At 43.7% G+C, this 25,004-nt stretch overlaps 1 protein-coding gene and 1 pseudogene across 2 annotated transcripts; both read right to left on the bottom strand.

Annotated features, from left to right (window-relative positions):
* Positions 1-1,620: 1,620 nt before the first annotated feature.
* Positions 1,621-5,734, bottom strand: LOC308588546 (small nuclear ribonucleoprotein E pseudogene; annotated as a pseudogene). The gene is made up of 2 exons: positions 5,669-5,734; positions 1,621-2,118 (listed from the first exon to the last, which is right to left on the bottom strand). The product of its transcript is annotated as a small nuclear ribonucleoprotein E pseudogene (transcript).
* Positions 5,735-5,930: 196 nt separating this feature from the next.
* CPOX (coproporphyrinogen oxidase) lies at positions 5,931-17,237 on the bottom strand. Its single transcript, XM_081196920.1, has 7 exons — positions 16,751-17,237; positions 13,802-13,945; positions 13,374-13,484; positions 12,076-12,217; positions 11,409-11,627; positions 10,327-10,431; positions 5,931-8,592 (listed from the first exon to the last, which is right to left on the bottom strand). Exons 1-7 carry the CDS (start codon positions 17,220-17,222, stop codon positions 8,505-8,507), a joined length of 1,281 nt encoding a protein of 426 aa, XP_081053046.1. The 5' UTR covers positions 17,223-17,237; the 3' UTR covers positions 5,931-8,504.
* Between the last annotated feature and the right edge of the window lie 7,767 nt (positions 17,238-25,004).

The raw sequence follows: 25,004 nt of genomic DNA, 5'->3' as shown, positions 1-25,004 counted from the left end.
GTCCGTAAGTGACTGTGGAGGCCAGTTCTGGATCCACATGTCCTTCCACAGTGGGGACATTGGTTTCCGGGCAGGAGCTGATCACGGTGTGGATGTTCCAAGTGTGCCTTCCTCTTAGCACGTTTCTCCCTTGCGTCCTGAGTTCAAGTGTCTTCAAAGCCCATGACACCTTTGGTAAAGGCTGTTCTCCAACTGGAGCGCTCGCAGACCAGTGTTTCCCAATTGTTGGTGTTTATGCTACATTTTTAAAGATTTGCCTTGAGACAGTCTTTAAACCTCTGGCCAGCAGCCTTCATGTTAAATGGTTCCAAAAGGGATACTGGAGCCTCAGATTAGAATGAATTCCTAAATTTCCTGCTGCATTTTGTTATCTCAATCTGTTTCATAATTACATACCAAAGCTTCCTTCAGGTTGTGTCTCTGTAAATGTATTTCACTAAATCATGCTTCCTCTGGAAAAGGAAGTATATTAGCTATGAAAGAATTATTAATTTGATCCTCAAAAGAGTGCTGTCTTGGGGCAATTTTTGTTTCATATGGTGATCAGACCTTTAAGCTTGCACTACATAAATTGCAAGCTTGCAATAATTTAAAATAGGACTTGCTTTATACTGCAAAAAGACTATTCAGTAACCTTGTGTATATAGAGCAAGTTTTGTAGCCTGCAATGATCTTGGAACCTCTGCATAGAGATTCTCTCCAGACTGATGGGTGTATTCTAAGGAGATGTGTAAGAAGAAAACCAAGGACACGTGAATAGCTTGTCAAAGAGTAAACTGAGTGTTAGCAAATCCTTTGTTTTGTATGCCATACATATTTAAAATTTGTGGATAGAAAAATGTTCTCGCTATAATATTGGATTACTAGGACCTTTTTGAGAGCTCTATTTTGTCGGTGTCAGGATGGCCGAGCGGTCTAAGGCGCTGCGTTCAGGTCGCAGTCTCCCCTGGAGGCGTGGGTTCGAATCCCACTTCTGACAAACACATTTTCTTTGTTTCAGTGCTAATAACAGCCAGCATTTTCCTAGGTAGTTTCCGACGTAGATTCTTTTTAAATCTGCGATGTGTTTTGCGAATAATTGAAATATTACGTATTCGAAACAATATTTCGCTCCTGTATTATTATTATTGCCATTTAAGGTAGTGTTCAGAGGTTGGAGGAAAGAAATATTTTTATTAAACTTTTCTGAACGATATATTGCCAAGGCGGCGGGCAGAGGGTCAGAAGCACAGAGCGGGCACCAAAGAGGTGCCCCCACCCCATTTCAGTAAGACATTGCGGGAGCAATGCCTAATTGCTGCAGAAGCTGCTAGCAGAGGCGAGAAGCAAAGCGATCTGGAGAGACGGTCTGCAGTCGAAACGAGCCTGGGATTCTTCTTAAAGGAACACGAGCCCTTTCAGATCATCCCCCGTTGCATGGAAACCAAGGCTTCCATGCCCTCTCAAGTTTGATATGAGGACGAGGTGGAGGCATGTTTGCTGGCCCCGGTGAAATACAGGCACTTTGCACATGCTCAGATGCACAATCTTTGCAGCGCCCCCTTGGTGTTGAGCCCTGCCACTTAGGTGTGAGTAAGCGAGCCTTGAGGGAGGCAGTTGAGAGGAGTAGCTTGTTTGTTTGTTTACTAATAAAAAGTTTTATTTATAAAGAACTACCATTCAACAGCAATGTAGAAAAGTTATTGAAAATTATGCAAGCACAAATTAAGTAACTGGCTTCATTCTTCACTCTTCAGACACCAATGGTAGAATTGGGAGTGATACCATTAAACCACTGCATGTTTTCTTCTAGAGGTTTAAAAATTAAAATAATAAGCAAAACAGACTCAGTAGCTATTTCTAGTTAGAAACACTCTGTAGAAGAGTAATATTGTCTCCTTTTAACATGATTCGACCCAGCTGTTTACTTGATTTTGTCTTGGAGTGAATCTCCTCAGCATCATCCAGAACCAAGTTCATATATTCATCAAATCCAATAATACAGCCTTCTATCCTCATGTTCACCTGTTCATACAGCCACACCTGAATTCTGAACCTATTCTGTAGCTATCTGAAGATGAGGTTGATGGGCTGCACCATCACTTTCTGCACCTTCTGGCCTTGGGCTGGGAACGACCCCTGAAAGGACGAGCCGACTTAGGCTGGACGGGGCAGCCCGCTTGTTTGATTGATTGATTGATTGATTGATTGATAGCGTGCGGCTTTCTCTGTTGCACATCAACGGCCGGCTTGAGCTTTGTGCTTTCACTTTGGGCGCTTCCTTTTCTTGGGACAGGAACGCTTTGCTCAAGCTGAGATGCCACAGAGCAAAAACCATAGTTAGAATAATCATATGATGATGCAGCCCCTGTACCTCTTTAGGTGGGGGAAAAGCTCAGAATGAAAGGAACTCTCAAGGCACCGCTGGGATTCGAACCCAGGATCTCCTGTTTACTAGACAGGCGCTTTAACCAGCTAAGCCACGGCGCCTATTGTTATATCATACCTTTATTGAGGCCTCCCCTAAAGAATAATTCCACTACTGCATTTCACAATGTAGGAATGTCTTAAATGCCAGGATGGGAAAGTGCTGTTGTGCTCAAGTCCTGTTTGCTGGTTTCCAAAAGGCACCTGTTTGGCCACTATGGGGATACTGGGTGGTCGCTGAACCGATCCAGCAAAGCTCTTCTTATATTCTGATGTTCCTCTTCCCTTCCCTTTTATTTTGTATGACTATTAGATTATGCGTGTGTGGGCAGAGACTGCCTTATCTTGTCACTTAGCAGACCTTAGGGGGGGGGGGAAGTGCTTCATAAATGTGGTTTTTTGTTTTATTTTTATTTTACAAATACGCCACAACAAGCCAAATCAATAACAACATCTTGCTTTATTTAGCATGAATTCATAGCTGTCAACTTTCCCCCCTTATTCCGAATAGGATTCCTCGCAAGAAAAGGGAAAAGTTGACAGCTATGAGCATGATATATACTAGACCCACCCTCCCCTTTGTGGGGAACATAATAGGAGTCAATGCAGGTAAGGCTCGATGAATTGCAACCCAATTTTCCCCTTCCACGATATGAGATTTAGGAGATTTCAAGGAAAATGCACCCCAGAACCCAACCCGGGATCCTTCCGAATAAGCTCCTAATTTTGTTTGCTTCAGGTCTTGCAGAAGGAATAATATACCTAAGAGGATACGATAAAATTGTGAAACTCGCTTCCCTCTTCGTGTGCATTCTGCTTGTCCCCTCGGATCCTTCCAGCTGAAGGTCCCTCGCTTGCAGAAGCGGCAGTGAGCTCACCATTCATTCTTTGCAGAAAAACAAGCAGCGATTATTCCCCTGGGTTTCTGCTTTTCTCCGCCGCTGCCTGTGCATGAGATCGGGCAGGCAACCGCCCCAATTTCCCTTGGCAATGAGAAAAATATGCGTGTTTTCAGAGTGCGGGCATCAGGGGAAATTCAAAGTGCTGCATATACAGTAAAGTAGTCTAATCTCGAAAAAAACGAAACTTCACACTAGCATTGAATTTCTGGAAGGGGCAAAATCTAAGCGGTTCTTTCAGCAATGGCCGGTTAGCTCAGTTGGTTAGAGCGTGGTGCTAATAACGCCAAGGTCGCGGGTTCGATCCCCGTACGGGCCAGCTAATTTTTCTTTGCTACTTTTCTCCCCTTGGGGCAAACGTAAGTTTTACAGATACAGTTGCTTTATTTTTATATTTACTCATGGAAATTTCCCCATAGGCTTTACTTTGTTCTCCAGGACGGTGTCTGCCCTGCAGTTCGCTTCTATACAGTATGTATAAATAAAATCTCTTTCTTCTGCATCATGTCTCCAATGCACTAAAATGGTTTCTTTTTTAATGGTTTGCTTTGTGCGCCCCTGATAAATTGCGTTAGAGAGGCTGGAGAAAAGAGGACTCCTTTGCATCCTTTTCCTCTAGAAAAACGGGAAACATTTCTAAAAGGGGAAAAAAGAAGCAACAACTGGAAACAAAAGGTGGTTACTGTATCAGGTTTCTATTCCGCTTTGTTAAGGCCCAGAAAACAAGGTGAAAACTTTTGCCGTGACTCGGATTCGAACCGAGGTTGCTGCGGCCACAACGCAGAGTACTAACCACTATACGATCACGGCGCGCCACCGCTGAGCTGAAAATTTTCTCATGAAAAAGCGTACTTGAAAACGATTAGCAGTGAGAGATGCAGTCTTTAACATTTCGCTGGAGGTTGCAATTAAATTGTTTAATACTGTTCATTAAGCAAAGCAAAAGCCTCCTTCTGATTCATTAACTACCCGCATTCCTTCTGTGTTTTTTTTGGTCTTGGTCCTGTTAACCTTTGTGTTCTGCATGCATTTATACTATTTGGAGATATTTTTCTTCTGATGACAGCCTATATAGTTTTACTTCTGTAGAAGTATAAAGGTATCGGATGGTTTCTCACACATGTTATCATTTTAGCCTAGATAGAAGACCACCCATTGCTCTGACATCTCTCCTGCCTCTTCCTTATTCAGAAAACGTAAAGAAAGAAACTAGATCGTAAGATTTAATAAATATGTTGCATGTTAATGGTGGGGAATATTTTAGTTTCCTCTCCACGCTTCCTGCAGTTGAATTAAGCCCCTGGTGTCACAGGGTAGCTTTCTTAATCCATAACTACCGTAATACAACACCTAGTTGCATGGTATTTATTGAAACTTTTGCTTTTTCTTATTTAAAAACACTTTTCATTGGACCTAGTCTAGTTTATATAGAAAATTTAACAGGTATCTTAAAATAGAAGGCATCTTTGCTGGGGGCTTTCTGTAAGTAGAATCTTTTTGGTGACACTCAGAAAACTGAGTAAAACAAAATCAGGGAAGCCAAAAAAGAATCTTAAATATTAACAACTTAATGTAGGGCATAACATTTAAGGCCATTGAGCACTTTTTTTTTTTTTTACATCATTCATTGAAAGCAACGGATATGAAGAAAAGCAGAATTCCCCCTAGGGAGCATACTCCAAAATGCTGCAAAACACACTCAGCTTGCTTTCTTAAAAGTTATTCTCAGATTACCTATAGCTGTGTACAGCAGTGTGTTTTCCAACTTTCACAGAACCTAAAAGTTAATACAGAACCACCACTTAAGATGCATTTTGGATGAGTGGGTACATCTGCACCCACCCTCACAGAGCAGAGATCTTATGGCAAATAAAAGCACTATTTGTTTTGGTGTGTCTGTGCCTTCAGCAATAAATGCCTATTGAAGTTACCGCTGCTGTTTTGAGAAGGTAGTCAAATCCTAACTTGGGAGAAAGGCAGGATATAAATATATTAAATGCATAATTTTGAATATTGCTTAGGGTCATCCATGTGCCAGAAGCAAGAGTCAAAACTTAAAGCAGTGTGTTTTCAAAACACTGGTCTGGTTCAAAATGCCACAAAAACTGAACTGTTAGAAGAGTGAAATTTAAGTTTTGCTTTTGAATATGAGGTACAATAGTGGGCAGCCTGATTGATAACTTTCAAAAAATATAAAAAATGATATATACACGAATTTATATAAACAACGAAGTTATATAGAAAACATGTCCCATGAAGGATGCATGAGCAAATGAAGTTATCTGGGTGGTTCTTAAGTGTCTTGAGTTCTGAGATGTCCTAGAGGAGCTGGTTGGATCAGGATGAGGGGTGGGATGAATTACCTGCTCACAAGCCCAGGGAGGAACCCACCAGGCTGGCACGAGCCACATCAGGGGCCCAAGAACCATCACATCAATGTGCATGCAAGACCACCGATGAGGAATCCAATCCTGGGAATGGTCCCATGTTCACATTGCCTTTGTATTTTCTATAGAATAAACCACTTAAATTACTAACTACCTACTCATGACTTTTCATCACCTGTGATGATTACTAGAAAACATAGCTCCCTAAAGCCTGAAAGAAAAATGACCAGCACACAGGTTTGTAGCCTCAGCCACTTTATTCAGTTTCACAGTAAAGGATGTGAAGTTCTGCTGGCAAACAGAACATTAAAGTCAACAGCATTTTGTAAGAGCACTAAATAAGTTATTAGGTTTTGTAGATTTGAAGGCTGTGCAGGAGGGAGAATGGAAGACATGGAAAAATTCAAGGGGGAAAATTCCCCTTTTAAACCAGGGGTTTTAAATGATTGGGGTGGGGAGAAATCTTGGAAGAAATTGGAAACGCTGTTGTGCAAAACTTGAGAAATATTGTCAAATAGTTACAGCCAACGAACACTAGTGCATTTTTTTCTGATTCAAGATTCAAAAGGTAGCAATGTAAACAATCATAGCATTGCTACTGCATTGGAGCACTTATTAAGCAACACGCTTAGCACATGATACTGGGAACTTTCAAATGTTGTTGGAGGCAGAATATCATCAAGGATTCGGTCAAATCTACAAAACATGGCAGCCTTTGGAATTTCTCTGACTCTTCCAGCTTCTCCGTTGCCGCTGATTCCTCCATTTTCTGAACTGGGTGAAAAACTGAGGAACAATTGAAGACACACATTCACACAGAAACACAAAACTAACTTTTGCACAAAAGAGCTGATCCATTTTCTGAAACCCATAAAGCTCAAGGCAAATATCCCATGTATGTTTACTCAGAACTGCCCTAATGAGTTCTAGCGGGTTTACTCCCAAGTGTGTGCATGGTATAATATACTAGTGCATAGTGCAGTACAGAATATACTACGGAAAATTTTAAATCCAGAGGGGAGTTTATTTGTGGTCTTCTGTATGTTGTTGGACACCAACTCTCATCAGCCCTAGCCAGCATGGCTAACAGATCATGAATGTGACACCCCTGCTGCTAGGTTTCTAGTAAGGGAGACAACTGAAGGCGTTGCCAAAAACAAACCAACCACTTAAAATTCTAAGGAAGCACACTCCGGCTCAGTTATTAAAAACGTATTGTGACCTTCGCTACAATACAAGTAGAAGAACATCATACCATAGGCATAGAGCCATTTCCACATGTAAAATCTAAGCCTTGGTGTTTAAGAAAAGACTTTCATGACAAGGTGCAGGTGCAGTAAACCTGAGATGGGAGAATCCTTTCTTCATAAATCTGATGTGACAGAAGTATGTTTTGCTCTTTTTAAGACATTCTGAGCTGACATTCTTTTATCACCACACATCCCTACAGTACATTCTGCCAACCCAGACAGGATCAATTTGAATTAATTGAGGCTTTGGGGGTCTTTTGGGCTGAGAAGGGGTATAAAAATAAGCTTTCTACGGTCTACATGTTTACGGTCGTTTTCCAAGTGTCACTAGGCTCACTTTTATGTTTGGAATGAATCACTTGCAAATGTTAATACGAGACAGAACTGAAGATCGAAAGGTATGCATTCTATTCCATGCAGCTTTTTCATTTTATTTACAAATGTGGGGAATACAAAGAGGGCACAACTTCTAAAATTGGTCCAAGCTGTCACTGCCCAATCCTATTCGGATGCTCTTAGCCATGCATCTGGGCCTGTAGAAACGCCTCCCTTGGACTAGGTTAAGGCTTCTTGAGGGCAAAGGCTGAAAAAATTTCATCCAGCAAGTGAGAAATGTTACTTACTCTGTGCATCTGCTGGGCAAATGTTCAAAAAACTTGCACATGTTCAAATATGTAGGAGCATAGGAAGCTGCCCAATACAATATCAGACCCTTGGTCGATCTAACTTAGTATTGTATGACAATGACTGACAGAGGCTAGTCTCCAGAGTTTCACACACAAAAGGATTCCCTCTTCCCTACAGGAGAAACCAGGAATTGAACTTCTGGATGCAAAGGATCAGCTTCACTAGTGAGCTACGGCCCTTTCCCAAACATAATGCACTGTACTTTATATAAGGTAATTTATGCAGTACTGTTTGTGAACGCATATTACAGGAACCTGAACTGGTGATCTAGTGACAGGAAACCCCTGTCCAAATTTCTTTTACATTGTTCTAATTGCAAAACATTCCCCATCATATTACTCATTTGAGAAATTATTGCAGATCAAAAGGACAAGCTTTAAAATACATGACCCCATAGGACACAAAGTGGATTTAAAGAGAAAGCAACTCTTATCTGCTGAAATGGGCTAAGATAGCCTATAAAAGAATCATGCCAATCAGGAGGGTAAATCAAGGGAGGTTCCTGGAAAAACAGCTTTGGGTCTAAACCTTAGGAGCTGGTGCAGAGTTTTAGGGCAGTGTGTGCCGACCACATTTTGAGTGCATTTCAGCTTGTTGGGCTGCCTCTGCACCAGGCCTGTTGCATTTTCAGCAGTGTATCATACCGGTACAAATGGTCAAGTGATCCTCCCGCCAAGAAACTGCTAACGGAGCAGCTTGTGGCTTTTAAAATGGATATTTACACATAACAAAATTGAAACACTATTTCTAAGGCACATGATAAAGAGAATAAGTAGATAAAAAACTAACTGCCACACAATGGCAGCTTGATGAGCAAGCAGGCAGGAGTTTGTGTCCTTTCTTCATGGCTGGCAGAGTGCAGCCGACGCAGCTTGTCAGGGCACCCAGTCCTTTGGATTGCGCAAAACTTCTAGGATTTCAGCTTCCCTGGAATTCTCTGGAGGAGAATGCATGTATTCCCACCTGCAGACAATTTTAAAATCACAAACATAGAATTACTTTCACCTGGAGAGCAGGATGCATGCTCTCTAGACAGTACAGTTTATACTTCTTTTGATATCTCAGAGTGGGACCCAATGGCTGTCTGTGTGATTTTGATACTGCTTGAGAGCAGTACATGTGAAAAGGATCTAGGAGTCTTGGTTGACCACAAACTTGACATGAGCCAACAGTGTGACATGGCAGCTAAAAAAGCCAATGCAATTCTGGGCCTCATCAATAGGAGTATAGCATCTAGATCAAGGGAAGTAATAGTGCCACTGTATTCTGCTCTGGTCAGACCTCACCTGGAGTACTGTGTCCAGTTCTGGGCACCACAGTTCAAGAAGGACACTGACAAACTGGAACGTGTCCAGAGGAGGGCAACCAAAATGGTCAAAGGCCTGGAAACGATGCCTTATGAGGAACGGCTAAGGGAGCTGGGCATGTTTAGCCTGGAGAAGAGGAGGTTAAGGGGTGATATGATAGCCATGTTCAAATATATAAAAGGATGTCACATAGAGGAGGGAGAAAGGTTGTTTTCTGCTGCTCCAGAGAAGCGGACACAGAGCAATGGATCCAAACTACAAGAAAGAAGATTCCACCTAAACATTAGGAAGAACTTCCTGACAATAAGAGCTGTTTGACAGTGGAATTTGCTGCCAAGGAGTGTGGTGGAGTCTCCTTCTTTGGAGGTCTTTAAGCAGAGGCTTGACAACCATATGTCAGGAGTGCTCTGATGGTGTTTCCTGCTTGGCAGGGGGTTGGACTCGATGGCCCTTGTGGTCTATTCCAATTCTATGATTCACTAGAGAGGAGGGGAGGGGGTGTCCACCAATTTCCCCCTCTTTCTGCAGCCTGTGGCACTCCACCCCCCCCATTCAGCTCCCAAGAGTTGGGGAACCCTCTAGAATAGCCAGGAAGACACGTAAGTAAAGCAGCAAGAACTCCCTGAGAAAAGGTCTACCTGTATGTAAAGCAGGACTTTTGAATATCCTTCATCTCTTCCTCATACTAGATAAGCATCCAAACCACCCTCCCTTATGGAGTTGGTAGCAGCATCTCTCTCCAAAACAGGAAAATATGCCGATGGAGGGACTCAGGAGGGAGGCTGTTGGCCACAAACCCAGGTGAGCACTCATCAGACCCTGAGGTAGTCTAGGGGAAGCAGAGCTTCTTGTACTGGCCAGACACTTGACATGTTCTTCATTTAAGCATCAAATCCAGAGGAGCAGAACAAAACAGTAGCTGGATACTTTCCGATGGAAAGGCAAGTTGTTTCTTATCGGTAGCAATATCCCCAGCCAGCCAGCTGAGTCCCCCAAAATTATGAGGAACTACTGAGTTCAGGTTCACAACATGGAAAAAGACCCAGCTGATGGCACTCCCTCACAGTTGCCCATTCACTAAGCACCCAGCAGCAGCAAATATCAATCTATCCCCACCTCTCTCGGGTCTCTCCAGAGGGAAGTGTTCTTCTCACAGTGGCAAGGACATTCTTCACCTAGTGGCTTAGTGCGCATGGAAATATGGATTCCGAGAAAGCTAGTTATTGCTACTTATTGCACGAAGCTAGCTATAGCACACATTTGGAGCTGGACTCTCTTTAAACTCGCTGCAATGAAATCTTGTTTGCAATTAAAAAGCAACAAAACTTGTTAGTTTCCTATCAAGCAACACCTGAAAAGTTCTGTTTAGAAGTTGAGATTATGCTCTTACCTGGCAGTGAGTGGCAAAGACATAAGGATGCTTTCAATCCTAGATCCTGGTGTTGCAAGTCCAAACTTAGTACCTCTGTCATAAACAAGATTGAATTCCACATACCTGTGGGAGAACACAGGGGAGAAAGAGAGACTTTTGCCTGTTTCCTTAAACTGTGTTACTAATTCTGGCTTTGCTAATTATAAGTAAAGGAAAGAAGTTCTGCAGGAAATTCTACCCCAGTACCTGGCCAGGCAAATCCTGCATAAAAGCCCTAGCCTTCATGATTTTACTAAGCACTTTCCACATATTTTCAGGTCGAACCTCATTAGAAGCTAAAAAAAAAAAGTAACCCAGAGTCCAAGGATCTTAAGATGAATTCTGAAAGTCGATGCTTGCAGAGAAACTTGGAATAAATCCAGCCATGCACATAGGTTAGCAACATTGCTAGTAAAAGAACTGCTCAATTGCTTGGCTCAGAAACAAAAGAGCATCATAATTATATGGTTAGTTATAATGGCCAGCTTGTCGCTCCTTATCTTAGTGCCAGGAAAAACAGAACCCAGCTACCCTAATCCCAGCCTCTACATGGTTTATCAGAAGACACGAAGCAGCCCCTGTGTTTTCTCCCTTCAAGCAACGCCCTGATCTCACAAAACCAGAACCATGCTCCAAGGCTGTCTTTAGAATCGAAAGATAATCAGACATAGTCAGCACTTGGAATTTCAAATGCTGCAACAAGATTGTTCAGAAACTGTCATTGGTTTGTGGATACAAGTATGCCAATATAGTTCAGTTTTATTTGGCGGGGACGTATTTATCTTGTCAACAGGGAAACAAATTCAGTGTCTTCCAATTAAGTTCTGGGCACAACTCAACAGACTGGCAGTTAGAAGCCTGGTAGAGCTTCGGATGGTGAAGAAATTAGAATACCACTGACTTAGGACAAAGACACGAAGAAGGTTCATGGTTACTTCAAATGTATTAAACTGACATTTTATGAAAAGGGGGCAAAATGGTTTCGGGTTAGCCACCTTGCTGATCAACTGACGAGCAAAACAGCACCCCTTCCCCGTGGTTTGAAGCCTTCCAAAGCTCACCTCCCTCTGCGGATCTGCTGCCACAATTTTTCCTCTGGTGAGAAGGTGTCATGGCAGTGCTTCTTCACAATGGGAACATAGCAAGGCACAATGGCTTTGGCACAGCTCTGCACAAACTGAAAGACCTCTTCTTTTGAAGGTGAGTCCAGGTCATCAAAAAATATGCCTCCAATCCCTCGTCGTTCTCCTCGGTGCTTGATATAAAAATAGTCATCACACCTACAACCATGAACGTTAGGCACAAAAAAATTGGTTACATTGGCAGATTTTGAAATACATCACTATATACAGCCTTGTGGGCGGGGGCACAGCTGCACAACCTCCACCTTTAGCAGAAGAGTAGGGGGAGGGGAGGGGAGGGAGGGAAGAGAGTTGACTCTCTCTGGTCCCATTCAGTTCTTAATGACATCAACAGTACAGGCATTGGCTGAGCAGCCCTGTTTAGGGACGTTTTTAATGTCTCGTGTTTAATTGTGTTTTAAATATTCTGTTGGGAGCCGCCCAACCAGATGGGTGAGGTATAAATAAATTTTATCATCATCATCATCATCATCATCATCATCATCAGATAGAGGACATCTTTAAAACTATAGGGCAAAAGCTCCAAGATGTTTTATGATAATCTCTTCCTTCCTCAAGTAAAATTTGATTAGGGCTTTCTGCATACCATTTCTTAAACTTGGGGTACAGCTCTGGATTATGCCGATCACAGGCTTCCTTCAGAGTTTTGTGGAAATGAACGGCATCATCTTTGTCCAAGTAAGTTGGAGTGAGGTCTGTTCCACCACCAAACCACCACTGTGTTGTACCTAAGGGCAAAAAACCCCCCCAACAACTACATAATTATTTTACCCATAAGAAAGTTATTAGATATATTTGAGCTGTTTCCAACGCTCCACGAACTGAACTCCACTTATTCAATGGGAGTTCCCCTTCCTCCCCTCACCGCCATGCCCACAAAATCTGCTCTGGAGGGTCCTGCAACCCCTTAGAGCTGATTTTGAGGGTGTACAGGAGGCTGCAAGCAGAAGTCTCTAACTCATCACTTTTTTACATTTGTAATATATGAATAATGCATTTACTTACTGACTCATCTGTAACACACACACAAATATATATATATATATATAGAGAGAGAGAGAGAGAGAGAGAGTGAACTTAAGGTAACTGCCTGCATTATACTTGCCAATACATCTGAGGAAAATTTTGAAGGGTAGTTGAGAAAACTGATTACATATAAGGCACTTATTTTAACTTCTGCACTCTCCCAGGCTTATGGATGAGAGAAATTCTTTTAAAAAGTAATAAAAACCAAGTTCATATATAAAAGGCAGGTTGACACTACTGTCCCTTGGTCACAGAATACATCCTGAAAAACCAGGGATTAAAGCATCTGAAATGCTTCATAAAATAGTTGTGGAAAACTGAAGAGAACATTGTAAAGAAAAATACTCAGATATTTTTAGGATGTTAAGACAAGCAGATTCCACACTGCCTAGGTTAATCGGTAAAATTCATGTTCCTTGAGAAAGTCTTCCCACTGGGAATAAAGGAGATAAATTTGCTACCTACATCTTCTCAATCTTCTTTTCTCCCTCCTGCTGACTTCTCTAATAGGTCATGGCTGTAGAGATCTGTTATACATGCCACAGATCATCTTGTTTATTAATTAATAAACTATTAATTTTATAATGAATGATTTTAGAGTGTTGTGTTGTACTGCTGTACTGTTTTATTGTTGTTAGCCGCCCTGAGCCCGGCTTCGGCTGGGGAGGGCGAGATATAAATTATTATTATTATTATTATTATTATTATTATTATTATTATTATTATGGCAAGCAGAGGTTGAGGAGGGCAATTCTCAATCTCTTACTGCAGCATAAGAATTCTCCCTTCTAAAGGTGGGCTCCATTATTTTTTCACTCACATATAATTCAGACACTCCTGGTTCATTACTGTTCTTACCATCGGCCTCCTCAATTTCAAAGTATCTGTAGTTGAAGTGTATGGTGGGAACGTGGGGGTTCTTTGGATGAATAACGGAGCTGACTCCCATAGCACAAAAAGGCAGTTTTCCTATAAGGCAAAATAAAGGAAGTCTGTGCCAACAATGAAAACACCATCCAGCTCTGAAAACAAAACAATTTTTTCTAACCGTAATTCCAATTCTGCATCGTGCATCCCAGAAGCAATGTGCACGGACCCACAACTTTTTAGTCTCAGTTTGTTTTTTGCTGAGGTGACACTGGAGCTCTATAGCAGAGCCTGAGCTTTGCATCGTGCCTGAGCCGTGCCTCAGCTTGCCCTGTATGCAGCCTGAAGCCTGCCTTGCTTTGCTCCCATTCAGAGCCTGGCCTTGGGCAGATCCAGATTGCCAGAGCAACACGCCTTACCACTTTTGCCCTTCAGGCTTTTCCCTCTGCTTCTCATCTGTTGGGCAGCTTCTTCAGAAAGGTGTCCAAAAACAACAGATACATTAACTCCGGCCTTCTCAAAGACTTCTCCATTCTGTAGTACGCAGCTGATGCCTCCCCCACCTGTTAAAACAAGAAGAAGGGTTTCATTTCACTACCAATCAGTTCGAAATTAGTGTACGCCATTTGTGAAGACACCTGTTCATATAGTTATCCAAACCTAGGCAATTTGGTAGCTTAGCTCTTCAGAACAGGAAAAGGCAGCACTCAAGCTACAGAGGAGGGGCCAGGTGGGACTTGACACTTTTACACTTTGTGGATGATTTTGCTAAATCTGGTGCATTCAGAAGGATGTTGAATTAAATTGATGTTAAAGTCTTCCTTCCATCCATGCCCCTCAATCATTTGTGCAACTGTGCAATGATAAAACTTTCAATAATTATCTTGAGTCATGAAAAATTCACAGAAGTATTATTTCAATTAAACTTCAATCAAGTTGGGATGCATTACCACTTCATGGAGAGACAGCTACTAATGACCTGAAGCTTGTAAGGAACATTCACCGACCATGTTCGCAGGTCACAATACGCAAGATGGCCAGCATATTACGGTTTCAGAAATAAGCAGCATGCGTGTACCTAGTCAGATTATTCCTTTTTCACCCTGCCCCAGGCACAAGAAGGAGAAAGAACCCAGGAAGTCATTATGAAGGGTGGCTTTCTATACTGCCCTAAAAAAGGAGAATCCTGGTCCGCTGCCTCCTAACAAACCAGCATTTAAAAGCCAACAACAAACTATGGGTTAAGTCTGGTTTGCTAAAGAGCAACAAACCTGGGTTTGGGCATCACAGGAAGTCAAGCTTGATTGCAGCTTCCTGGCTTGCACAAAGGAAGAGTGAAGCAGGAGTAATTGGGCAGTGGCTTCCAGTATGCTGCTGGTTCCCAATGTAAGCCAGCAACCTTGGCTTATTGTGATGTGTGAACAAAACTACAATCTGTTACTAAACAGAACTACAATTAGAACTACCTTCCACCTTATTAAGCAGAAAGAAAATCAACCAATTAAGTTTTCAAAAAAAAATTAAAGTGATATTTTTATAAAGCTTCCTCTCAAAAACGATGTGCGTTAGGACAAAAAGTAGATGTGATAGTTCTTTCCTGGTTTTAAAGATGCAGTGTTCTCTGATATTTGTAAAGAGAAGATAGGACCTCAGTGGGACCCTCCTTTCTTATCTGCTTCACTCCACGCACCCTGCATGCCACACTGGCCTCAGTCGTACAAAACCCTCCCTTGCAATCAGTCATGCTCATCTTCAAAAGTGAACTGCCCATTAAACACAAATCATTTAAGGGTATTTTGCCTCTAAAAATGGTCTAGTTCAATTAACTTTGAAACTTTGACTTTTACAACTCTTCTGCTTCTGTTAGATAACATTTTGTTCCTGATCTGGCAATTCACTCCAGAAGCAAATATGATTAACAGGAGAAAACTGAGAGGCATTTATTAACAGCCTCTGAAGCCCTGGGCACAAAGTCACAAACAGAAACTGTTCAAAGGTTAGGTACTCTCATATTAATTACATATTAAAAATTCTAAGATTACATTTTTTAAAACTCCAATTATCAATCTAAGGCACACACTTCCCAGATGTCTACCTGTCTTCCCTAAAGGATGTCCCTCTCATAAAGAGACTTGTATGAACATACAGTCCAGATCCTATACACAAAAGATGGACTAAAAAAGTGCCAAATATAAGATATTCTAAGCTTCCCACCCCTTCCAATCTGCAACTTCCTTATTTTAGGCATTTTCACTGTACGTACACAAAGACCACACTCTTATGCTCCAAAATAAGCTACTATGTCCTAGTTTGATAGCTATAAACACGAATGGATTCAAATTCACCGTTAAACACAGTGATAGGAGTATGTGTGTCTCACTTTGAAAACTTCCCGCTACAGCTCACACTTACTATAGCTGTGTCAAAACACACAGCCAAACGTGACATTGTAGCAGCATCCCCAATTACACACATTTATACAGGCACCCCTAAAACTCACATGGCCCATACTCAAGTGCAGGTAACACAGGTTACATATCCTTTACCCTTGCACTAGTTTATTGCAATCTCATTCCAAGTCACCAGCTCTTTGGGTGAAGAAGGGAGTCAAATCCAAACTAGCTATTCTGGCTTTGTTTTGAAAGGTGTTGCTCAAGCAGTGCTTGCAATCCTGTACACACTTATGAGAAAGTAACCTTGTGGTTATTTCCCCATGAGTAACCTTGTGGTTGACCTTACTTACAGCAGAACCAAGTCCCTTGAGTACAGTGGTGGCTATTCTGCATCAATGAGGCTGCAAACCTAACCCTGCTTACTTAAGGAAGAAACCCCCACTGAATTCAGCAGGGCTTAGAGGTGGTCAGAACTGACTGCCTTTAAGGAGAGGGTGCTTTGCTGTGATGCTTTTATCCTAGATGATCTCACTGAGATCCCTGCATGGCAGGGGGTTGAACTGGATGACCCTCGGGATCCCTTCCAACCATAGCTGTCAACCTTCCCTTTTTTTGCAGGAAATTCCCTTATTCCAGCGCCGTTTCCCGCTGCTATCCCGAATTGTTAGATATCCCGTAGGCTGTCCCAGGGACAGGTGAGGCTGCTGATCCCTTATTTTCAAATCTGAAAGTTGACAGCTATGCTTCCAGCACTACGATTTCAGCGATCCGTTTGCTTTAACAGATCATATAAATTCTATCGATTTTTTATAATTGTTATTACGTTCTACGCTTTTTGGGTTCAAGCCACCTTGAAAGCCCTTGCCAGGGGGGAAAAAAGTCAATGACAACAATAATTCCGGGAGCCCGAAGTGCACGTGTAGGACGTGCACTTCCGTGCGTGTGCTCGGCACCCCCCTCCAGAACTTGGGTCACCTTCCTTCCTCTCCCAGCGGTCCACGGTGAACTGGGCGCCGCGGTCGACCTGGGCCAGGGCGCTGCACACCTGGCTCTGCGTCTCCATGATGAGCAGCTCCATGCGGCTCCGCATGGCCCCGCGGCGGTCGCGCAGCTCGCCCAGCCCGCTCACCGGCGGCGCCATGAAGCGCTCGCAGCGCAGCGCCAGCTCGTCGGCGCCCTCCGCCTCCCGGCTGCCGCCGCCGCCACCGGCCAGCTGCCCCCGCCGCTGCTGCTCCATCTCGGCCCGCCGGGCCAGCCCCAGCCCGGCCAACACCGCCGCCGCCGTCGCCGCCGCGCCCCAGCCGAGCCTCTCAGCCCAGCGGGAAGCTCCCGGCGGCGCCCCGCAGCCTCCTGCCCAGAAGCTCCTCCTGCAGCAGCAGCGCGGCCCGGCGCCCAGCGACATGGCCCGGGCGCCCGCGGCGCAAACCCCGCGCACCAGCAGCGACATGGCGAGCAAGCGCGGAGCTCGGCCACCGACTGCTTCTCACGGCCCGGACTACAAGGAAGCGGCACACACGCCCCCTCGCCTCGGGAAAGGGGCGGGGGAAGCAAGCAAACAATCCGGAGCAAAGGCTCCTGGGAAACGTAGTTCGGCGCTCCGTCGTGCGCGTCGCCGCCGGGAGGCAGCCAGACTACAACTCCCAAGCAAGCTCCGGAATGGGCGTCCGAGCGGGGAAGCGCCTGCTTTGCGCAACGCGGCGGGCAGGGCAGCACGTAGCGCGAGAGGGAGTCGGTGGCGTTCGCTGTAAACGCGGGCGCTGAGCAAACTGAACTAAGCCGCCCTGTGATCGTCGGAGGAAGCGCGGCATGGAAGTTCAGTAAATAACAATAGTAAAACGCGCCCGCAGCCCTGGGTCCCGTTTCTCTTAACGTGAGAGCGTCGGATCACGATGCATCAAGAGGTTCAGTCCTAAGCACTCGTGGAGTAAACCCAGACGAAGGAATTCTTAGTCCTGGTATATGTGTTTATCAGGCTGGCACCACCTCGGCAGTGGGGCGTCTTGCACTAGCGCTGCCTGAAGCGGGTGTTTCATCACCCCACCTGGTGGGTGGACTGGCTGCGGTAGGTGGCAGAACTGATTATAAATGGCCAACTCAGTCTTGGAGAAGAGGTGGTGCTTTGTGGTGTTGCCTTCACTGGCCTCTCTTACTTTCCTTGTGATACGAATTTTGAGGTCTTAGATATATGTTAAATGTTCATAAGTGTATCAACGAAGTCCGTACATAGATCAGCACAGGAAGACCGATCTGGAACCATTTTTTATTCCCAAACTGACCAAATGTTTTCTCTGCAAGGTTAAAGGAAAATGGAAAAGCCTCCCCGTTGTCTTTTCCTTCACAAATCCTGTCTTAAGGGTATGTCTGTGTTTGAATAGGGTGTGACCTGGCCCAGGAACTATGGTAAGTATTTATCATTACAGAAGACTGGCCAGGCTCCTCAGGCAATCCAATCTAGTAAACAGGGTATCCAATCAAGTAATCTGCCAGACAGGAGATAAACAATGGCAGGAGAAAAACAACATTCAAATTTCTGTTTAGAACGCCTTTTCTGTGATGTTGGTATGATGTATCTGGGGGTGGTCTTGATCTACAGGGTGGCAATTTCAAAAGTCTATATAAGGCCTTGTGCGCCATTGTTCTGGGTTCCTCCTCCCTCCTGTGTGTAGTGAGTGAGGACCCTGTTGCAACAGTTCAATAAAGATCAGGCTTACTAGCTGCTTTGCTTCTCAATATTCTCTGGTTGGCCTCTGTTATTTTCTTCTACCATAGGGAACCTATGTAAGGACTCTATATGGGCTCTTGGATGCCCCATAAGGGAAAAAGGGCAGATTTTTGTTTTCAACATCCTGCACTAAAAAAATGGTACAGAAGAAAGCTATTTGCTCCCGTGCAGATGTTGCATTTCTGAAATACAGTTTTTTGTGATCACACAGATATTGATTTCCACCTTCTGCTGCTGCTATCCATCTGAAGGAGAAGTTCGCCAAGGCCTCCAAAGAGATACTTGATGTCATTATGACATCAGATGATTGACAGGTGGGCAGCTTCAAAGTTGGTTTGCAGGGTAGGGCAAGATAACCATGTGGCCCACCAGGACAAAAAGTTTATCCACCCTGATCTAGGGACCTTTTGTATTCAATTGTGGCTCAAGCCCCTGCCCAGGAAAACCTAGGACCCTAGTTTGGATGTCTGGGTAACAATCCCCAAGCTCATGAAATATGGCTAAGCACAGTATTTATTCGAGTTAACAGACAATAGCAGCATTAGCAATCTGTCCTTTTGTGAGGGGTGTGTGTGTCCATTTAAAGACTGAAGCAGAAGGCGCCTGATGAATCTCTGTTGGCAGTGGATTTCATAGAACTAGGCCAACAACACTCAAGACTTGGTTTCTTGTTGCTGTTCCTGAGCTGCACTAAAAGCTCATCCAGACTTCCCTTTGTTTCTAGGCACAGGTCCACAGTTTAAAGCTGCATGTCCAAGTAATTCCTACCCCAGCAAAGAGTTCTGAAAAATAATTTTGAAACAATTCTGTGGGAAACCTGATTTGTCATTGTGACGTTAACATATGAGAGTGCTGGAGGTGAAACAGGGTACCCAATCAGAACCCAGGGGGGTGGAGTCAGAGGGATTATAAAACCAGCTCTGGGAGGGGCAAAGGGGGAGTTCGTTGGGAGTTGAGTGGTTGGTTGGAGTGGGCGTGAATTGGGATAGAGTCTGGGTAGGTTGAGTTAGTGTAGCAAAATAAGCTAAGTCAGGAACAGTTAGGAGCTAGGAAGCCAAGTAAATATCTGAGAGATGGTTTAGTGAGTGAGAACAGGTAGCGGAAGTTATAGGTCTGGATAGGCAACCCATGAATGTAATTGACCGATACTGTTTATGAAACCACACGCTTGTTAAACTGCAATAAATAAACAGAAGTTTATGTTTCGTTTTAACCCTGACTGGACTCAGTATTGTCCCAGGTAGGACCTGGGTGGTGGCAGCGAGAAATAAAGTGGTGGCACAGGGATCAATAGACGGTGAAACATCCAGAGACGCTGTGTGATCGCCACAGTCATTTGTTCTGATTCAGTGTTAAAGAGTGGATTTTCCTGGGGAAAGACACAGATTGGGAAAGTGCAGACCTGTGCCTAGAAAGCAAGGTGCAAAAACTAAGGGTGGATGAGCTCTAACTCGGGGAACAACCAATGAAACTCCTGCAGTTAATCTTAGTGACTGAGGTGGCATATGAGGGTTCAAGTGGTCGCTGAGGTATGCTGGACTGAAGTTGTTTAGGGCTTTGTAAACTAATACAAGGACCTTGAACCTGGCCCAGTAGTAGATGGGCAGCCAGTGCAGATGTTTAAACAATGCTGTCACATGTACTCTGACAGCAGGCTGGCTTCTGTGTTCCACACCAGCTGGAGCTTCTGAACCAGCCCCAAGGGCAACCCCACACAGAGTGGTTATAAGCTTTCCTAGTCACAGAGAAAGCTTAGGCTTCCAGTGACATATCCAGGGGTACCTGCAAGCTTGACAAAGGGTGAAGTATACATTTTATAAACAAACAAGAGACTGGAAAATCAGAAGTTTCTGTAAATCCACAGCTGCCCTTCTCCTCCCATTGTCTAGATTTGCTAGAGTAAGTCTATGTCTTTTGAAGCAACTCATAGCTAATTCAAGGATGCAGTCAGTGAGGTGGGGTGCCTTGTGCACTCTACAAAAACTTGAGAGTGCTGCAACATAAATTCTCCAGTAGGTGGCAGCAATTAACTTGGGTGTACGCTGCAAATGCTTCTGCCATCTGGAAGGCAGGAGGAAATTTGTACAGTGGTACCTCGCAAGACGAATGCCTCGCAAGACAAAAAACTCGCTAGACGAAAGGTTTTTCCGTTTTCGATTTGCCTCGCAAGACGAATTTCCCTATGGGCTTGTTTCGCAAGACGAAAACGTCTCGCGACTTTGTTTCCTTTGTCTAAAAACAAAGACATGTTTTGTTTATAAAGTTAATTTATTTTCCCTTCAATTTTTGAACTGCTCTTTACAGTATGTGTGACTTTAAAGAGCAGTTAATAAACTGTTGTTGTACCAAATTTGGCTTTGTTTGGACTTTTTTTGACCATAGGAACGCATTAATTGATTTTCAATGCATTCCTATGGGATTTCGTGATTCGCAAGACGAAAAATTCGCTAGACGACAAAACTTGCGGAACGAATTAATTTCGTCTTGCGGGGCACCACTGTATTCCAACCGGCAGGTATCAGCAGAGAAGGTCCTGTAGCTGCTTTCGACGTCTAGACTCTTTCTTTCTTTCTTTCTTTCTTTCTTTCTTTCTTTCTTTCTTTCTTTCTTTTTACTACTCCAAAAATATTTCTGTGACAAAAAATTTGAAAAGGTCAGATTCCATTATATTGCAAGGGAAGACATAGACATAATCTGCTCTTCCCTTGAAACCAGTTTCAGGAGCGTCTACATGTCTATGTCTAGACTATTTCTGAAGCATCAGCCAATCCCAAGGGAAGCAGAATCCCAGCTCCTAGAATGGCTCATATACTTATAGCCCTAGTAGGGATTCCAGAAGGATGACCCCACTTATTAGTGGTTTCAACCAACAGGAATTGCAGCCTAGGATCTTCCCTATAAGGTTAGCAAATCTCTCCTTCAGGATTAAGCACAACTGTAGTTCAGCTCTTAGATCTAGTGGCAACAAGACCACCAGGTCTCCCTCTATACCCACCAAGTGTGCAGGCAGGCTGAGGTGCCACTAGCAGGATCCCTGTTGGTAGTAGCTTACAGAACATGCTGAACCAGGGTGTTCCAGGTGCAGGGAGCAGCTGAGCCAGCCAAGGATCCAGTGGATCCCAAGCTAGTCTCATCGCTGTGACATGATGGCATTGGGCCTGATCGCTGCACCACCTCCAGGCTGGCACGGCACATCCTGGCTGGTGCGAGTGGCAGGGCCATTGTTGCATCTGCAACCCTGCCCATCCAGTAAGTCCCAGTGCTCCCCAGCAGGATTGCTGCCTTCTTCTCCTTTCTTGTCCAGAGTTGCCCCCTGTGCTCCCAGTGACACTTGTGCTCAGGCTGAAACAGGCTGTTATGGAGGGCAGTTGGCAAAGAGCCCAGCTCCAAACACAAGAGTTTGGAGTCCCTATATTGCTTTCGAAGACTCTCATTCATTCAGTTGCTATGTTTTTGTAGCCATCCATCAACTCTCTTATACAAATATTAAATGAACCAAATTTCTGGAAGCTTCTGTCACGTTATAATGGGCAACATCACTTTATGTAAATTGCTTTGGATAGAATCTCTGCTCGTTCTTTTGCATAGCAAAACTTTCCACCCATGGCTTAAATTTGCTGCTAAGGATTTTAGTTCAATGCAGACTAGGTCAGATATCATCATTTAGCTAAATTCTGTATTTGGCATGCATGGCTAGATAATACAATGCTATATGCAAGAAGATATGAGATGAGAGATCTGGCTCTGAAGAATTTAGAAAATTGGATGTACTGGATCGATGTCTCACCTCAGTAATGAGAGCCAACAAACTGAAGCTCAATCCAGGTAAGACTTTTCTGGAAATGCCAAAAAGAAAAAGGAACTTTCATCCATATATGATGGAATGTAAGCAGATTGTGACTTTTTTCCCTGTGGAAAGGTATCAGAGATACTACAAGAGAATGTGCAGGATGAAGTCTGCAAATAAAAGCAACGATAATGCTGTTAAACCATTCCTACAGGTCTCTCAGCGTGGGGCTTGGCTGTAGTTCCTCAGAGGCTCCCAGAAGAAGTCCTCAGGAGAAAGGCCATACTCAGATACAGCCCTTTACTAATGAAAATTAATAAATAGGCGCTCCACCTGAGTATGAGGGGCCTGGGTTGCCTCTTGAGGCAGAGAACTATTTCTGGGCACCTGTTACTCCAAGATGGAGCTATCAGGTGGCAATTCTGGTAGTCTCTCCCTTGAGCCCAAGCTAGATCATTGGTATGGGCTGCTCCTGGAAGTTACTAGTTTCTGGAGAAGGAATTTTCCAGTGGGCAAAGGGGGTTGGGCATGATATCTACACTCTCTTCAGTTTTAATAACAGTCTGTTCGACACCACAGAATGTGGCTTTTAAATAGAAAGTGATGGTATTATGTAGATTTAGAAAAAACGCTGTCACAAATAGTACAATGTCACTCCAAGACAGATGGGGTTGTTTGAACAGCTGCCTAAAGGAGATAGGGTTTTCCATGAATACGGTTTGTTGTTAGCACATTGCAGTTGTGTCTAGATGTTGCAATTTATGACCTACATGAACATCATGATAAGCTTCAGGGCCTATGCTTCCTTTTTGTTCTCTCAGCTACATTTAGGCATTCAAGATATATTTTTCAATTAAACTTTCAGAAGGCAACATAGCCTTTTCTAATACTTTGCCCTGAAATCCACCATAGGGGAAAGCTTTTCACATAGTCTTACGTTAATAGTCCATAAATACAATGGCCTCAATTTTTTCAAAAGTTTGCAAATGTCACGGCTTGGCACATCACATTTAAGTGTGTGTGTGTGTGTGTGTGTGTGTGTGTGTGTGTGTATCTCACAGTCATAATCCTTAGGAATAAAGTGTGTATTGAGCTTGAATCATAAACTGGAGCAGGTCTCATGGAAAGAAAGGTGGAAAATTAAGTAACACACCAATGTATTTGTTCAAGTGTTGCTCACATAAGTTAACCAAAAAAAGCCATAGCTGTTGTATTATTTTTTGCATCTCCTTCCCTAATTAAAGGGGTAATGGAATAAAAACTTGACTGAAAAGATGCTATCATGGGTGGTCTTACTTCTGAAGATGGAGGCAGCCCCAGAAGTCTTTGTTTGGAAGATCTACACAGAGCAAGTTCACATGGGGTAGTTACTGCAAAAGATACATAAATAAGTGGATCTGGAACAAAATGTTACAGTATATCCCATCATCCAGTACAATAAGTCCTCTTGGCCAAGGCCCCAGACAGCTGGGAATAGAATTTTCATGTTCAGGACTCTGGAGAGGATGAGCTGGAACAAGTGTAAAGATAAAAGTAATAATTTATTATTTATACCCCGCCCATCTGGCTGGGTTTCCCCAGCCAGTTCCTAAAGAGGACACTTTCCGCATCTCCCCTGCTGTTCTATATAGACCTAGTGGCTCAGTCAGCCCCAAATTGACACAGATAGATTGAAAGCCAGTGTGTGACAGTGGTCAGAGTGCCTGGGAGACCAGGGTTCAAATGCCCACTTGGCCATGAAGCTCTCTGGGAGACCTTGGGCTGCTCAGCCTAACCTACCTCACAGGGTTGTGGGGTTTTTTTTGGGGGGGGGGCGTTGATTGAGGAGAGGGAGTACCATGTTAAGCTACCTTGAGCTCCTTGGGAAAACAGGTTGGTTATATATGCAATAAATAAATAAAACAAATATATGTATATATAATATTTAGGTATTGATAGGTGTGCGTGTGTGTTGGAGAGTGTGAAGGGGGAAAGCTCATTTCAGTTTCTTTTTTCTCAAAACATCCCTGTACTGTATCATCATCATCATCATCATCATCATCATCATTATCATTTATTAACTTGATATCATGCTCTTCCTCCCGAAGGAGCCCAGGGCAGCAAATACAGAAGCGATAAAACAATGAAAACATCTAAAAACAATTCCGATACAGAGACAGACTGGGCAAGATGTCTGCCTAAAAGGCTTGTTGAAATCCTTTTTTGGAAAGCTAATTTTATCGTGTGGTTGGGGACGTTTTTTTACTTTGTAACTTCCACATATGCACACACAACTATAATCTCCCTCCAGGATGCCTTCTGTGACCTGCTAGGGACTTGAGTAGGTTGATACTCTTTTCCTTCCCTTTCTATTTTGTTTTCTAATTCCACATACAGCTTGTCGCTAGATCTTCCTTCAACCCTGCAATAGGACAGCATGCTTCACTGCAACTGGGGGAAGCAGGCTAGCTTGGGGGTGACACCGCAGTAGCCCATGGACCAGATGCAGCTCTCTCCTCCAATACCTTTCTCCCACTTGCTCACGGGTTTTCTTACCTGCTGCTCACCACCCACTGAGACAAATGCTGCAATGCCAGCATGGGCATGGGCATGGGCATGCATGATGCACCCTGGAGTCCCATCGCTTGATCTGGCTGCTTCTTGGACTCCTTGCTCAGTCTGGGGCCTTCCCCAAAGGCGCTGTCTGTGATGCATTGGGAGAAAGGTGAAATGTACAAGAC

Source organism: Podarcis bocagei (assembly GCF_964188305.1).
Source record: "Podarcis bocagei genome assembly, chromosome: 6".
In the NCBI taxonomy this organism is placed as follows: Eukaryota; Metazoa; Chordata; class Lepidosauria; order Squamata; family Lacertidae; genus Podarcis; species Podarcis bocagei.
This window is presented reverse-complemented; position numbering and strand designations above follow the sequence as displayed.

Excerpts from the sequence above, each read along its gene's own strand:
- CPOX (XM_081196920.1), bottom strand. The coding sequence starts at position 17,222 with ATGTCGCTGCTGGTGCGCGGGGTTTGCGCCGCGGGCGCCCGGGCCATG. Across the intron at positions 13,485-13,801 it reads AAGCCTGAAGGGCAAAAGTG|GAAAACTGCCTTTTTGTGCT; the intron begins GTAAGGCGTGTT and ends TTTGCCTTATAG. Across the intron at positions 12,218-13,373 it reads TGAAATTGAGGAGGCCGATG|GTACAACACAGTGGTGGTTT; the intron begins GTAAGAACAGTA and ends TTTTGCCCTTAG.